Below are 15,751 nucleotides of genomic sequence, written 5' to 3' on the forward strand. Positions count from 1 at the left end.
GCGTCCCTGCCGGGAGCACTTCTCTTGTTACTTTCATCTATCGCTGTCCACAGTTCCGTCATGGTAAACGGCCGGTCCAGCTCTTCGTTGTCGGGTCCTGCGTACATCTCGGGCACCGGGTACTGGCCTTTCTCAGTCTTTAGGTACTTCGCCTTCAGGTCTTCCAGGAGCCTGCGGTAGAGCACTCCACGGGACGATTTTTGCGGCCTGGGCCCGGCCCGGGCCCGTTTTTACATTGGGCGGCCCGCCCGAGCCCGAAGAAAACTTTTATGGCGAGACCCGGGCCCGAAATAATCTACGTTACCCGCCCGGCCCGGCCCGCCACCCCTTTACCTTAAGCCCGAGCCCGGCCCCAGCCCGGCTCGAAACCGGCCCGAACCCGGCCCGAGGCCGAAAAATACATGTTTTTCAGAGTTGAGAAGCCCGAGAATAACTCGCAGAAAGCCCGAGTCCGGCCCGGACCCGCGTCAAAAAGCACACGCTGTGCCCGAGCCCGGCCCAAGCCCGTGAAAAAACTGCTCTACCCGGCCCGGGCTTTCCGGTAAGCCCAAGCCCAAGCAGTGCTCTAGCCTGCGGCCCTCTCCCTTGTACGTGTTCAATACTTTGGTAAAGCTGCGATTGGTCGCAGTTTTGCTACTCAGAGGGTCGATCAGATGCTTCAAGAGACGCCACGTCTTCGACGTCGACAGCTTGCCCTGCAGGCCGTCGCAGGTCTTCAGCCAATTTTTCCTGTATAGTTTGGCCGCGTGCTCGGCGATCTGTTTGTTCAAGACTGCTATGCGCTTGGCCAGCTTTCTATTGTGTCTCTGACGTTTCCACTGCCGCGTTAATGAGTGCCGGGCCGCCCACATGTGGGTCAGTCCGGCCTCCGCGTAAGGTGTCTGCGACGTCGTTGCGATTTCTTGGCAAAATTTTTGGAGGGCCTTCTTCTGGTCCCTCGCCCATCCGGTGTGGGTCTGTTTTCTTTCAGCTTGTCCCGATTCTTCCTCGGACGCCTCTTCTTGTTCTTGGGTAAACTTTCTCATCTTGTCCCAATCCGTGATCCGCGCCTTCCCCAGCACAGCCCGATATCGGAAGCCTCGAATCGTGATGCCGATCACGCTGTGGTGAAACCCCAGGGCCACTTCTTCGCATCTCCAGGAGGCGTCTAGGGTGCCCGATAACCACGACAGGTCTGGCGTAGTGTCCCTTGCGGCACTGTTGCCTCTTCTGTTGGTTACGTCCAGCTCGTTCAGGAGGGCCATCTCGTGATCCTCCATTGCTTTGGCCAGCGCTTTCCCTCTCTTGGACTGGAACGTATAGCCCCACGTTTTGTGAGGGGCGTTAAAGTCGTCGAGGATCAGGAGCGGCCTGGTCCCCGCCAACCCGTTCGCCTCGCTCACGATGCGGTCAAATTCGTACTGCCATTGTGACGACCGGCAATACGCGCTCACTACGAATAGATTGCCCGAGCTGCCAATTTATCTTGCATGAATTTCGACCAGCGGGTGCTCGCAGCCACCCTGCGCCGTGACATGTTGAGTTGCCGCCACGTTGCAGCGGACGAGCACCGCCGTTCCGTTCTCCGTGAGGCCTGTGTAAGCGACGTTTCCCGGGAGTCTTGGTTTCCCGTTTGTTTCCTGTAGAGCAATTACATCGGGCTTGTTTTCTTGCCCGTCAATGTGTAACCGTACTTCCGCTTCTTTGTTGCGTATCCCGTGGCAGTTCCATTGGTAAATTACGGCAGTGTCCCCCCCCCCCCCCCCCCCGGTCTTCTTCTTGTGCTTCATACTTGGCTTCTGCATCATCCTTTCCGGACGTCTCGAGTCGATTGCGCCTTTTCGCGATCACGTCTTTGATTCTTTCGGCCCATTCCCTTTTCAGGGACGCGAAGCTGTTCCTCAACGATGTTGAGGCTACATTTAGCGCTAGGCGCTTGTGCTTCACCGATGGTGTGTTAAGCTGATTCTCGACAGCTTCGAGTCGGGCGTCAATTTTGCCTATTCTTTCGTTAATCTGGTAAATTGCGGCCAAAATGGCCGTGAGCTCTCCTCATGGGATCTGTGTCATTGCCATGGTCACGGTCTCTGCGGTCGCCGCTCCCTCTCCGCTCTCGGGGCTCTATTCGGCGTCCATCGCATCTTGATTATTTGATGCACGTTGTGTGGCCCCAGCCTCTTTCGCCGTCCTCGCTAGGCGGGGCGAGTGTTATCTGCGAAGGTGGAAGCGGGGTCCCTCCGCGGCACGTCGCGCAAGCCTCCGGCGTTGTTTGCCGCCATGGTGTTGTTTTGGGGTCTTGTAAATTTGCCGAGCTGCCGTTACTCGCCAGCGTTTTGATCTTATTCATAAGAGCCCGTATTTGGGCGTTCTGCTCCTGGATCTGAGCGTCTTGGCGCTCTATGATCCTCTTAAGCTCTGTCACCTCGCTACTGTCCTTTTGCGGATTCGCTTGTGAGTTAAGGTGTTGGGAGGGGGTGATGGGTGGGAATTCGGTGTCGCTGGTTCGAGCGACAGGAGACCTGTTGGTCCAGCCCACCTTTTTCTCGTCGATCCCTCGGCGTCCCGTTGACTCGCTCCGGGACCTCAAACTGGCCCTGGAGCTCGAACTGGCCCGGGAGCACGAGTGGCGGTTGCCGCCGCCGTTGCCACCAACGGATGGTGTCTTCGATTGGGAGCGACTCTGGCGGCCGTTTCCGCCGCCACTGATGTTGCTGCTGCGGACCGGCGTTTGTAACCGGACCCGTTGGTTGGAGGCGCTACGGCGGGGTCCGCCAGCAGGACCTCTCTTGTCTTGGTTCCTTCTCCCGGCGTCTTCTTCCTCCACTCGGCGCCGCGCCCAGCGCCGCCGGCGGACGACGTAGGGCATCTTGAAGGGGGCTTTGCAGGCCTTGTCCGCGGTCAGGTGATTGCCTCCGCACAGGCCACACTTCGGGACACATACGTGGTCTTCGGCGGGATTGGAGATTCCGCACCATCAGCAAATCGTGTTCGAAGGATCGGGGCACACGTCCATTCTGTGGTCCACTCTTCCGCACGCATAGCATACGCCGATTTGTTTTCTGTGGAACGTGCATTCCGTGAGCAGGTTGCCGTATTTCACGTAATTGGGTACTTTGTGCACTTCGAAAGCAATGACGACTGATCGGGTCTTACCGATTCAGTTTGCCTGTAGGGCCGTTGGGTCATGCTTGTGCACAACATTGTCCTGAATCTTGTGGGGATTGAGGGTTGCGCCGGCATGATTGCATGATTGCGAGGGCTTCGCCTGCTCTGCCATCCCTCGTCATCGTTCCCCGCTGGCCTCCTTCTCCGCCCGCGCCGCCTAACCGGTTCCCGCGGTGGCGCTGCGCACGCGGCGGTTGGCGGTGAGGGCGGGGCGCTGACGTCACTACGCGGCTGGTTGTCGGCCGCTAGCGGCAGAGCGTGCCTCGGGACTTCTCTCCGGGACCAGCGCACGGTACGTTCATGCTTTCCTCTCGTCCGCCGACACCTTTGTGACTAGGACTGGAGCTCGCGCACGGTGCCTTTGCCCGTGCGGGGAGCGCGTACTTTGTGCTGATCCTTTCCCGACGCTAAGCCGACGAGCGGTGCCATTAGTGCTCGCGCGAGGTCGTACCTCGCCGAGCCGCACTTGCCGAAAGCCTAAGCCGAAGGATATTGCCCGTGCTCTCGCGAGTTGACCCATTGGTTATCGCCAGAGCAAGTAGCATAGCCGCCGGGACTTTTCCTAGCGGCGTGTCCCAGCTTGAGCCTGTGCTCTCGCCGCGACGTGCTATAGGCGCCTGTTATTGTATTTTCGCCCTGGTGCGGGACCCCTTTGGCTCCCCTCCGTGCGGGCGTTTGTGCAGTGCTGGTGCCGACGGTTTCAGTAAACGGTTTCCGTCATCTCAGGGCTTTACTGTGTTTTTGCGTGCGTCGCTCGGTAGCCCCTTGCGGCCTCTGAGCTCGCGCGCGAGCGGTGCTGGAGGCGACGGCTGACGCGGCCCTGTGGCTCGCTAAGCTCGAACCCGCGGTGGTTGGTCTCCTGTGAGACACCGAGAACCCACACTGGCGCGCAACGTGACACCAAGAACCCACAATCTCCTGGGCCGTATCCTCGAGTAGGATGCCTCTTATGACGCCCTTCACCGTGCCGTGGGGGGACCGCTTCGTAGGTACTTACTTCGTGCGCCGTGCCGCGTATGTCGATCCGTCCTACGACAGCGTATCGATCAGCGTGCTCTCTCTAGGAGTTGCTCACCACGACGATATTCTGCTGGAGGTTGAGGCACACGACGTCTTCACTTGCTTCATTTGCGGGGATCTGTGCTGCCGCCACAATTGCACGACTTAGTTCAACGCGGGTCACTTCGCTCACGTGGAGCCCACCTCGTGGTCGTAACACGATCTTTATGTCACCGCGCGGCAAGTCTGGCATGCGCGCGCCCTTCAACAATTTGCCCTTGTTGACACGTTTCGCCCTTGAGTGACGTGTATCGCTGTCAGTGGCGCCACCGCCGAGGTTGTTGCTCCGGCTGTTGACATCAGCCGTGGCCTTGGCGCCATCTTCACTCGTTTGAAGTACGGGATTTAGGCCTAGCTTGTCTATGCCTATGTGCCTGACTATGTCGCCCACAGTTTTCCGGCCTTGCGATCTTGTGCACTGGTCCGGCGAAATTTCGATGCCGTCCACCTCTACACGCATAGCGGTAGTCATTTTAGGTCAATGCTCACTTGCGTAATCACCGATGGTTCGATGTTCCGCTGGCGGCTTCATCGAGGCTCGAACTGGGCCTACCACTCCCCCGGCCAAGGCCGAAGTCGACGTAAGGCCCAGCGGCGGGCGCTTCGGTTGGGCACAAAAAAGTCCTCTAAATTCCGAAAAAATGGTCCCCTACATTAGAATTTGGGTTTCCGGTGGTCCACACAACTTCATGCATCCGGTGCATGCACGTTCAATAAGGTGCGACTCAAAAAATACCGCAGTTCAAGAAAAAAAAAAAAAAAACACGGAGCCGAGGTGAGAAGCGTCCGCTCGCTCCGCCGGTAACTTTTTTCTCGTCTTCAAGAGATTTATACAAATGTGCTAGAATGAAAAGCATACCTTAGCAACTCAAGCAGGCCATGCGACTATTGGTAACCGCCCAATTTCAAAGGAGATGCCAATAAATTATTCATCATCACCTAATTCCTAGACTCGATATCCACGAATGCATAACGAGGGCTGTATAACGCGGACACCGTGATGCAAACCGAACGACGAAGGCGGTGTAACGACAATTGCATCAAGACTCTAGGGTGAGAATTCTTATTTGATAGCGATGGTGTGACCACGATGGGGTAGCGGTGACGGCATTGAAACAATCGAACGACAATGTTGGAGCAGTGTTGTACGGAACGGCGTTCCTGGAACTAGCTACTTCTGGGACGAACGCCACCGTTCCATCAAGGATCAGTGGAACTGTAACTGTAACTCGTTAGGTTTATGAAGGAACGACAGAGGGAACGGCGTTCCTTCTGTAAACGTTCCACGGCATTGAACAGACGCACGCACCTACGCAGCCCATCAAGCAGGATGGGTAGGCGACCACGTGAGGCGCAAAGAACTACCGCTTGCCTGTCACGCGACTATGGCCATTTTAGGGGCGAAGCTACTTAGGGTGTGGGTCTGTCCCTCCTCTGTAGTATGTAGTAGTAGTCGTAGTAGTAGTCTTCGTCGTCATCGTAGTAGGTAGCCACGTCTACTTTTATGGGAAAAAAAAACACCGCATATCCACGGGGTGAATGATGATGAGTGTTGCGGCAAAGCTCCGGAGGGAATCATCGGTAAACCGTGAATCTTCCGTGTAATTCGCCCAGTCTCGCCGCACTAAATCGAACGATTGACTTCCACCAATGACACGCGCCTTATGTGACGTCATTCCTATTTTATAACAGCGCCCTTCATTATAATTGCACCATCTCCCGCTTAAGGGGACGCTAGCACAAACGCGTTAGAAACGTGCAGTACTCTCTAGTAAGGGGGAGAGGCCACAGCGCCTTACGCAGCCGTTTACACATGCCGGAACATGCACCGCGTTTGCCGACGCCATCAGCGTTTATGAATACGCGGGTAAGGCGGAGAGGCCACAACGTCTTACACCAGCTTTTTACGCGGGCCGTAACGTGATGGTACAAACGCGTTAGAAACGCAGTCTTTCGTTAATGTTGGGTATTTATTGTCATCGTGGTGCGTGTGTCCATGTGCGCTTTGTGGCGTAGTGGTTAGCGCCGCGCGTTCGGAAGCGAGGGGTTCGTGGTTCGATTCTGCGCTACGGACACAACTTTCGGAATTTTTTTTCTCATAAAAGTAGACGTGGCTACCTGCTACGACGACGACGACTACATACTACAAAGGAGGGACAGACCCACACCCTAAGGATTTTCGCCCCTAAAAATTCCGAAAGTTGTGTCCGTAGCGCGGAATCGAACCAGGGACCCCTCGCTTCCGAACGCGCGGCGCTAGCCACTACGCCACGAAGCGCACATGGACACACGCACCACGATGACAATAAATACCCAACATTAACGAAAGACTGCGCGTTTCTAACGCGTTTGTGCTAGCGCGTTACGGCCCGTGTAAGAAGCTGGTGTAAGACGCTGTGGCCTCTCCGCCTTACCCTCGTATTCATAAACGCTCCTCGACTTGAAGTTTACTTGCCACCGCCTTGGGCAGCGCGTTCGAAACGCGTTGAAGGCGGTGGCAAGTCAAGTTCAAGTCGAGGAGCGTTTATGAATACGGGGGTTATACTCTCTCAGCAGTCATGTGATGGCGTCGGCAAACGCGGTGCACGTTCCGGCATGTGTAAACGGCTGCGTAAGACGCTGTGGCCTCTCCCCCTTACTAGAGAGTACTGCACGTTTCTAACGCGTTTGTGCTAGCGTCCCCCTTAAGCGGGAGATGGTGCAATTATAATGAAGGGCTCTGTTATAAAATAGGAATGACGTCACATATGGCGCGTGTCATTGGTGGAAGTCAATCGTTCGATTTAGTGCGGCGAGACTGGGCGAATTACACGGAAGATTCACGGTTTACCGATGATTCCCTCCGGAGCTTCGCCCACTCATCATCATTCATCACCCCGTGGATATGGGGTGTTTGTTTTTCGAATTTTCTGCGTTCAATTTTTTATTATGAGGTTTCAAGATTGTCACGTGACGCTCCCTCCTGTAGTTTCTTTCCTCCATGCCGGCATGCCAGCCCGCTGCAAAAGAACCATGACGCGAGGATCGCAGCGCCACTCGAGGGACTTCACGGCGTATGGAAAGCTTCCAGTCCTCACGGGCACCGAACCCTTCCAGCCGAGGCCCAGGATGAGCTGTCGCGGTACTTGCTGGTACCAATTGACTACCCACTGTCGCAGATGAAGAACTTCGAGGGACTGGACGAACTATTCCTCAAGTACAACACGGCAGTGCCTTCAAGCGCTTCGGTGGAACGGCTCTTCAACATTCTTAAGGAAGTGCTGACGAAAACATTGGCTGTGGCTTAAATCAGTTATGCCTGGGTGTGCGTAGCGAGAGGTATGGGCAATCTTGTTGTTTAGCTCAGTTCTCTCTACGGTTACATCTTTATCGTTTAGCTTCGTGCGTCTGAGTGTTTAGGTTTGGTTGTTACATCTCATTAACTTATGGTTACATTAAAGACTAGACATTTTTAAAGTGTAACGCATTTATTTTGAAAGTCTTCATCTTGTTGTTTCTCAATTGCCGCAAAGACGGCCCGGCCCGATGGTTGGTGAGGCGGGAGGATAAGGGGTTGTCGTCCAGTGACTTGAACACGTTTCGGGTGCTATCCTCATCTGAATGCACTCGCCTGGCCGCTTCGTACTTACGACGCTTCTCGAGGCGTGCGGCACGTTCTTCCTCCGTCTCCTCGGCTCACGGGATCCTCTTGGTTTCGTTCCGACGACAAAGCCTGGCTTCTTTCAGTCTATCCGACTCACTTTCCATATCTGCCGACAAATCCCACCGAGCCGCCCCTTCTATATATACGATGCAACGGCGGCTTCTCCTCTGTTGCAATGTGGTTTCACCGGCTCCTCCTCTGACGTCATGCCAGATGCAAGCGGCGAACGCTTGCAACACAACTGCGGCGGCGCATCGCCGCGCCCTGGTAACTCGAGCCAACGTTACTAGACTAGCTAGTATAGTAACGTTGACTCGAGCAGACGACGCCAGATGGCGCGGCGAGCAGCGCTGCCAGCTGCGGCGGGTGCTAAGCAACGGCTCATCTCGCGGTGCGGCCACCGGCCACAGCGAAACAGCGAGAATGCGGTCAATGTAGCTCTCGCTACAAAAAATAACCAGCCCTTCCTCTGTCGAGCAAATGGGGGTAAGCGAAAGCTTGCGGCGAAACGACGCTGTCGCAGGCGTTCCGCTTCGTTTGCCCTAAACTTGGGGTCGGCGGCTCTTTGCTAATGTTTGGCCTGAACATCGCGCACCCGCCAATAGGGGTACGCGGCTCTTCGCTGACGTTTCGCCTGGGCTTCGGCAGCCCTCACGCTAAAATCGGCACGTCGACGACGAACCTTTTCACGAGCGAGGTCGCAGCGCCATCTCACCAACACAGCCTGCTGCTCGGCGGAATGCACAACGCGCGGTCTTCCCATCCGGACGCCGAAACTGATCTGAGGCGAGGGAAGCCCAGCGGAGTGTGCAAAGTAAATACACCTGATAGCGAAGCTTCCATAGAAGCCCATACGTTCAAAACATGGCGGCTCATCGTCGGTTCATGGGGCTTAGCGCCATCTGTGTGAGGAGGGAACACATCCGGCGGGGAAAAAAAAATGTCACAGTTTCGCCCTAAGGGCGAAGCAATGAATGCGATAGCAACACAGCAATGTCATACGAAGTAAGGTGAGCGGGTTTGGTAGCAATATGAATTGTAGTAAACATGAGCTGATTAAGTAAGCAGGTGTGCTGCGGCGTAAGTAGACCGACATGAAGAGAGACTCGATGACCACGAGAAGGCGCGTGTGAAACGGTGGTGTTGATGAGAAGCGCTTCCCGTGGGAAGCGCGTGCGATAAGGGACACACCTGTAGCTCTGCACTGCCGATCCGGGCAGCATTGCATGTGTAGCGTGCGTTGGAAAATGTGGCCCGACTATTACTAACTGAATGAACAAGCGTGGTGTGAGCGCGCACAAACAAACGTGAATAGATCACACTGAATGACTGCAGACAACGACAGTCAAAACGCTGGCAGCAAGCGCATATATACGCCGCAGCGGCGAAGGTACAGCGGTGAGCACTGTTAGGGTGAACACGCGAGCGCGTGGCCGACGGCACTATCAGCGCCGCGTAACAGCCATCGTTGGAAACATTGCACATGCGCAGCATGTGCTTTGCGAAACACTCTTTCCACCGCGCGCATCACGTCATCGATACGCTTGTTCGTCGTCTGCTAACCGCATTTTTTGTTCGCTGAGCTGATACCTTCTGGATTTCAAGGTCCATCTGGATTGAAGATTGGCGCGTGAAGGAAAAAAGTGAGTGTAAGAGGGATAATTATTAAACTTTTTATTCAATAAAATTGCACTTTTGCAATTCAAGTTAAACAAGACCATGAGAACAAATATAAAAACATGAGCAAATCTAATAGCGAGTCATGTGACCACTTACAGCAACGACTGCAGCTATTCTGGACGGTAACGAGTCGTAAAGTGATCGAACATATTCCCGATCGGCTTTCAGCCTTTCCCACTCGTTGCTGACTTGCGCCCACAACTGGTCCGAAGTCGCGGAATAAAGGGGCTTCCTTGCCAAAGAAGCTTTCAGACGGCCCCACACGTTTTCTATCACATTCAGGTCCGCTCCTTTCGGAGGCCATTCCAGTAGCTGCATGTGCTGCGCCTGGAACTCCTTGACAGCCCGCGCCGTGTGTATCGGTGACCGGTCCTGTTGGAACAGGTAATCACCGTCTGGGAATAAACTGCTCGCATATGGCAACAGCACATTGTTCAAAATGTTGCAGTATTGTTCCGACGATAAGTGTCCACGTATACGTTGCAGGGGCCCTAAACCATATCTTGAAACAGCACCCCACACGTTCACACTCGATCTCCCACTGGCAGAAACACCTTGCACGTTGTCCGGGTCGTTCCTGCGTGGCATTGTGACGTCAACTAAAACTATTGCTTTTCAAAGCAGGAAGTTTGCCTCACCGTGTGCCTGGTAGTCTCCAAACACGCAATCTTTGGTCTTGTCGCGTCGAAAACGTCGACTCATCCGAAAAGATGACGCGACCCCACTCTTCTGATGTCCATGCTTCGTGCAGCTCAGCGAACTGCCGTCGTGCGTCCTTGTTTGCCGCCGTTAGTAGTGGCTTCTGCGCTGCGACGCGACTGCGAAGGCCCGCAGTACGCAGGCGACGTTGAACAGTGGTGTCCGAAACGTCCAAATCCAAGTCCTCGCGTATTGCTGGGGCTGGCAAGAAAGGGTTACGAACAGCAGCTGCAACTATGAGGGCGTCTTCATCGTCTGTGGTAGCTTTAGGGCGGGGCGCGCGGGGTGCATCCTGAATGCGACCTTCATACTTGTAGGCTTGAATTATCCTGTTCACAGTCTTCAGGGGCCTATTAACTAAAGCGCCAATATACCGCTGGGAATAACCTTTCAGGGAAAGATCGACAATTGAGCGCCGTTCATCATCGGGAACCCTAGCCATAATACGATCTGGCGACAGATTGAACGGCTGCGAAATATGTTTGGTTGTTTTATATACGGCGTTGCATGCACAACAACTTTGAAGGGAACGAATAGACACGCCCCCATAGATATACAAGTTTTTTTGTCTTGTTCTGTTCAAGCACAGATGTTTAAAGAAATCTTAAAATGCAGGATGCATGGGCTTAGAAAACAAAAATGCGGCTAGCAGACGACGAACAAGTGCATTCATGACGTCATGCGCGCGGTGGAACAATTATTTCGCGGAAGGCGTGATGCGCATGCGCAATGTTTCCAGTGATGACCGTAACGGGGCGCTGACAGTGCCGTCGGCCACGCGCTCGCGTGTTCACCCTAACAGTGCTCACCGCTGTACGTGCGGTCTATCGCAGCAACCAAAACTGCGCGGCGAATGCACGGCGCATAAAGGTCAGAGCCGCGTAGAGATAAGCGACAATGCGAGCGAGCGACGAGCGCGTTTGTTGGCAGAGTAGAAGTGCGCCCCCCCCCCCCCCCCCCGCTCCTTCCAGCGCTGGCTTCCCGCTTCCTTGCTTGCGCGTGGGAGATTGAGTGCGTTCGCTCTCCGTGATAGCGCGCGTCCCCGCACGCTTCCGCTCGGGCATACGGCGCGCGGCGAAGATTTTATCTATAGGGAACCTCACGGCGACGGCGACTGCGACGACGACACCGACGGCGACAGCGACGCTGACGGCAGAAATCCGGTTGAAGTGTCCACATAATTGCTATCACAATAAAAATAATGTAACGCCATATCCGTTAAAAATAGAAGACGTCATTTTGTTCTCACAGGCGCGAAATTTGTTTTCGAGGGCCTGGAATTAGAGCTGTATATTCAAATGCCCCGCCATTCGACGTGATGGGCGTTTCGGGCTTTCAGCGCGGTAACCGGTGCAAGAAAAGTTCAGCCATACGGGTGTCGAAACCGCACCCTTGCGCAGAACATACATTGTTTGGAGGCCGACGAATGCTTTGGGCGTAGAGTGCTCGTCCTTTCGTTGGATGCCAAGCCCGTCGGCCAGCGCTGTCCCACGAAAACAACTAAAGTGAGCAATTATCTGGCGGTCGCAACTCACTACTTTTGACTGAACAGGTTAAGAAACAATAAAACTACCCGCGTCACTAAATTTAGACAAACGTTGACAAGCAAAACAGCACGACATGTGAGGGGGGCGTATTGTAACAGGTGAACTTTACGAGTGCCCCTTTCTGCCCACTTCAAGAGCTGCATTGCATTGCAAGTGATAGCAGCGTCAACGCCCGCCGCTATCGGTGGGCGCTCTTACGGTGGGCGCTGAAAAAAGGCTTTTATTGATAATGATCAAGTAAAATAGAGTTGTTCCTTTCTCGCCATGCGTATATAAAATGGATTAGGAATTTTATTTTCGTTGAATGAATCTAACTGTGTATCGCTTTAATTTAAAAAAAAACGCTTTTTTTCTTTCGCAATGTTTGTTCCCTCCAAACATAGTCGCGCTTCAATCGCTGCTCCCATAACCACCCTTGCTGATGTCGGTGACAATTCATTCTGAACCGTTTTTCGTCCAAAGCTTCGCGACCATTTGGATTGACCTTGGAGCGTGCGCCAACCCCTTTCATCTCCTTTCCTTTCCCTCCCCTTGACACATCAAACTACCCTGATTGGTCGAGAGCGTCACATGATCTGGCGCCGGCACAGCTTTCGCCGCACGTTCTCTACTCGGGGAGCGGAGCTAAAATGTGCGGCCCCCGTATGAGTCACAAGTGATTTCTTTTTTTCTTTCTTTTTTTCTTTCTTTCCTTTCTTGACTTCTTTCTTTATTTCTTTCTGGTCCCTGGCCCATACGTGCATATCCAGTGCGGGTATGCGTCGCACGTGATTTTTTATTGTTAAGCGTGACGTAACTGACGATATTGTCATGTTATTGATTTCATGACCTATCAGTCATGTCAGTCATGCATTCGTACCATTCCCTGCCAACTTTGGTATATACGAAGAGAACGAGACGCGAGTTTTCGACACGTTTACGATAGGGTTTTAACGTGATACCACAACCACCGTCAACACTTGTGAGGCAATACAAGCTTCGCTTGAAAGTATAGTTCGTCTGTAGGGCACCAACATCGAGATGCAACTCTTGCTGAGTTCAAACAAGGGACTTTACCAAGCTGCGTATATTTATTTTCGAATGTTTTTTCACTCATACTGCGATATTTAATCAGCATTCATTAAACGCCTATGTACTGTGCTGTTCGATGCGGTTTCTTGTGCAAGAAATTTATTTACTTTTGTAGCGACAAACACAGACGCAAGCGAAAGACGAGGACGAAGAGTGTTGTTGGTGCTCGCGCTCACTCTGCCTTGCTGTTGACCGCACTGCTTTGCTGCTGCTGTTGAATGTGAGTAACTTTCTATTTGCACCTCGGAAGCGCAGTATCCTGACTGCGCAATTGAAGACCGAAGTGGGAAGTGTCATATGTGTTGCACTTGCAATCGACGAGCACCAAAGTTTCAGTTAGACATCTCTGGAGTATGTCCGGTTGTCCCTGAACAAATTATTATAGGAGGGTTTCTTTGAATTCTCTTTATTTCCAGATAATCTGCTGCCGGTGATGTTCCAATTCGTATAATATACGTAGTTCGATATGACATTAAATTGATCATTTTATTTCACCTCAGCACTATATTTGAATTAAAGAATCATAAATGTAACTTTAATGTAACGACATGTTCCAATGTTCGAAGTGTAACTGGAACACGTTCCTTTCGCATTAAAGGAACTTGTAACGGGAACTCGTTTCAATATTGGGAAGGAACGAGGAACGAGCTTTCGTTCCTGTTTTAAAGGAACGTGTACAACACTGTGTTGGCGTGACGACTATGGAAGGATCCCGAGGGTTTCACGATGACAAGAAGTTCACGAATGCACGACGACGACTGTAGGACGATGACGCAATGCCGACGATGGCACAAAGCAGCTGAATGATCACGATGAACTGACGCAAAAATCATTACGACTGCATGGATGATGAACTTATGAAGCAATGGTAATGATGACGTGACAATGGCGTCCTAATGATCAAATGAGAACGCAGGAACAACGAGCGAATGAAGACGGTGGAATGACGACTACGGCATTGCAATGGAGGAATGAATTATAATGACTGAATTTAATGCAATTGCGACGATGGAAGGACAACAATGACGAGATGATCAAGCACACGTTCACACTTTCGTGGAGCACTTGCCCCCTCGGCCTGCCTCGATCCACAATAGATATGGTGCTGGTTTTCACTATGTCCGGTACCAGACGATCGTTCTAGGCATCACCTTCGTATATGTATCCACAAATATAAAAACCGAGTTACCGGCCAACCCTGCAGCATCCTGCAGCCACGCCAAACCTGGAAAGGTAAGCAGAGCAAGGTTCACTATAAAGTATCGTTGATGTAAAATTGGATCATAGCCTCCTATATACTTTCTGTACCTGCTCGATGGCGGCGTAGCCACCGTCCGCTCTCGCTAGCCGGCTGACGCTGTTCCCCACGAGGTGGCGCCACCAGCCCTGGGTAGTATGCACGGAATTCGCCACATGCTTGTTTGTCAAAACGTGTGTTGCGCTGCCGCGACTGGAGATTTTTATTTGTTCTTGTGATGCCATGGCCTACTGTTGTGTTCCAAAGTGCAATTCGGATGGTAAATGTAAGTTACCTGGCATTTCGTTTCACGAGATTCCTAGCGACAGTGAAGCGAGAGCAGCTTGGTTAAAAGCCATCGCTAGGAAAGACTGGACGCCGAATACGACATCACGTTACTCGGTTGTGTGTAGCCGTCATTTTATACCCACGGACTACAAAGATGGATGTAAAACAAGGAAACTCAAGAGGGGAGCAACTCCCAGCGTTTTTGACGACTACCCTGAATACATGCAACCGAAGCCGAAGAAATCTAGGGGCGATGCGGCTGTGAGGAAACGGGCGGTCGCTGTTGACATCGCTGCTACACGGCCTCTCAAGAAACGGACATCAACCAGCCTTTTTGTTGGAGCTGACGAAGACTCGGTACGCCAGGACGGACCTTCCCCAAGTTTTAGCTATCCAGGTACCACAGAACATCAGTGTTTCGACCTTCCAGAGCAAGCTGAGGTGCATGCTACTACTGAACCTATCTCGAAACACCAAGCCACTCAAGTAGATGTTCGCAGCAGCATTTCGGTTTTGGAACGCCGGAAATTGCGACGTAAGGAGCGTGATTTAAAGGGACAGATACAGCGGCTGCGACAAACTGTCGATAAATACAAAGAACTCAAGCAACTAAAAGAAGATTGCAATTTGACTGCTTTTGTCAAAGTAGTTGAAGCAGCACAAGAAAAACATGTAGGAGCCTGCATCCTTGTTGACCAGGTGACTAACTTGTCCAAAGTCAGGCCTACATACTCTGAAGTTACAGTTCGTAACTGCATTGTCTTAAGAAATTTATCAGCAAAAGCTTATGAATTCATAAGAAGTAAGAATCTCCTGAAGCTTCCAAGCCGAGCGACCTTGCAGAGGTTTCTGGGAGTGACGACTGGTGAAGTGGGATTCACAAGTCTTGTGAAAGCGCGTCTCAAAGCAGAACTGTAAAATCTGAACACGCAGCCACAGCAAGCAAAAGTGTGCTCACTCGTTGTTGACGAAATGAGGATACGACAACGCCTCCAATACAACAAGCAAAGAGACACCTTTGTTGGAGAAGTTGACTTGGGTCAGGATTTTGGAACTCCAACGAAAGGTGAACCAATCCTGGCCAATTCATTGTTGTGCTTTGTTTTGACGGGACTCTCTGTGCGCATTCGAATATCTGTGGGGTATTTTTTCACAAAGAACTGCACTGGCCAGCAGCTGTTCACACTGATGAAATATGTACTAAAGGAAGTGGAGACAGCCGGATTCTTGGTAGAAAGCATAGTCACAGATAACCATAAAATTAATGTCCTCGCTTTGGAGCTGCTTTGCAATGGGAAACTAGAGCATTCTATAAAGCATCCTGAAGATCCTGCCCGAAGGCTGTTCGTTGCCTTTGACCAGTACCACCTTATAAAGAATATC

At 52.4% G+C, this 15,751-nt stretch overlaps 1 protein-coding gene across 1 annotated transcript; it reads left to right on the forward strand.

Moving 5' to 3' along the window:
• The first annotated feature begins 14,261 nt into the window (after positions 1-14,261).
• Positions 14,262-15,435, forward strand: LOC125946249 (THAP domain-containing protein 1-like). Its single transcript, XM_049668854.1, has one exon. The coding sequence runs from the start codon at positions 14,324-14,326 to the stop codon at positions 15,284-15,286; it is 963 nt and encodes a 320-aa protein (XP_049524811.1). The 5' UTR covers positions 14,262-14,323; the 3' UTR covers positions 15,287-15,435.
• Positions 15,436-15,751: the final 316 nt, after the last annotated feature.

Source organism: Dermacentor silvarum, chromosome 6, assembly GCF_013339745.2.
Source record: "Dermacentor silvarum isolate Dsil-2018 chromosome 6, BIME_Dsil_1.4, whole genome shotgun sequence".
Lineage (NCBI taxonomy): Eukaryota > Metazoa > Arthropoda > Arachnida > Ixodida > Ixodidae > Dermacentor > Dermacentor silvarum.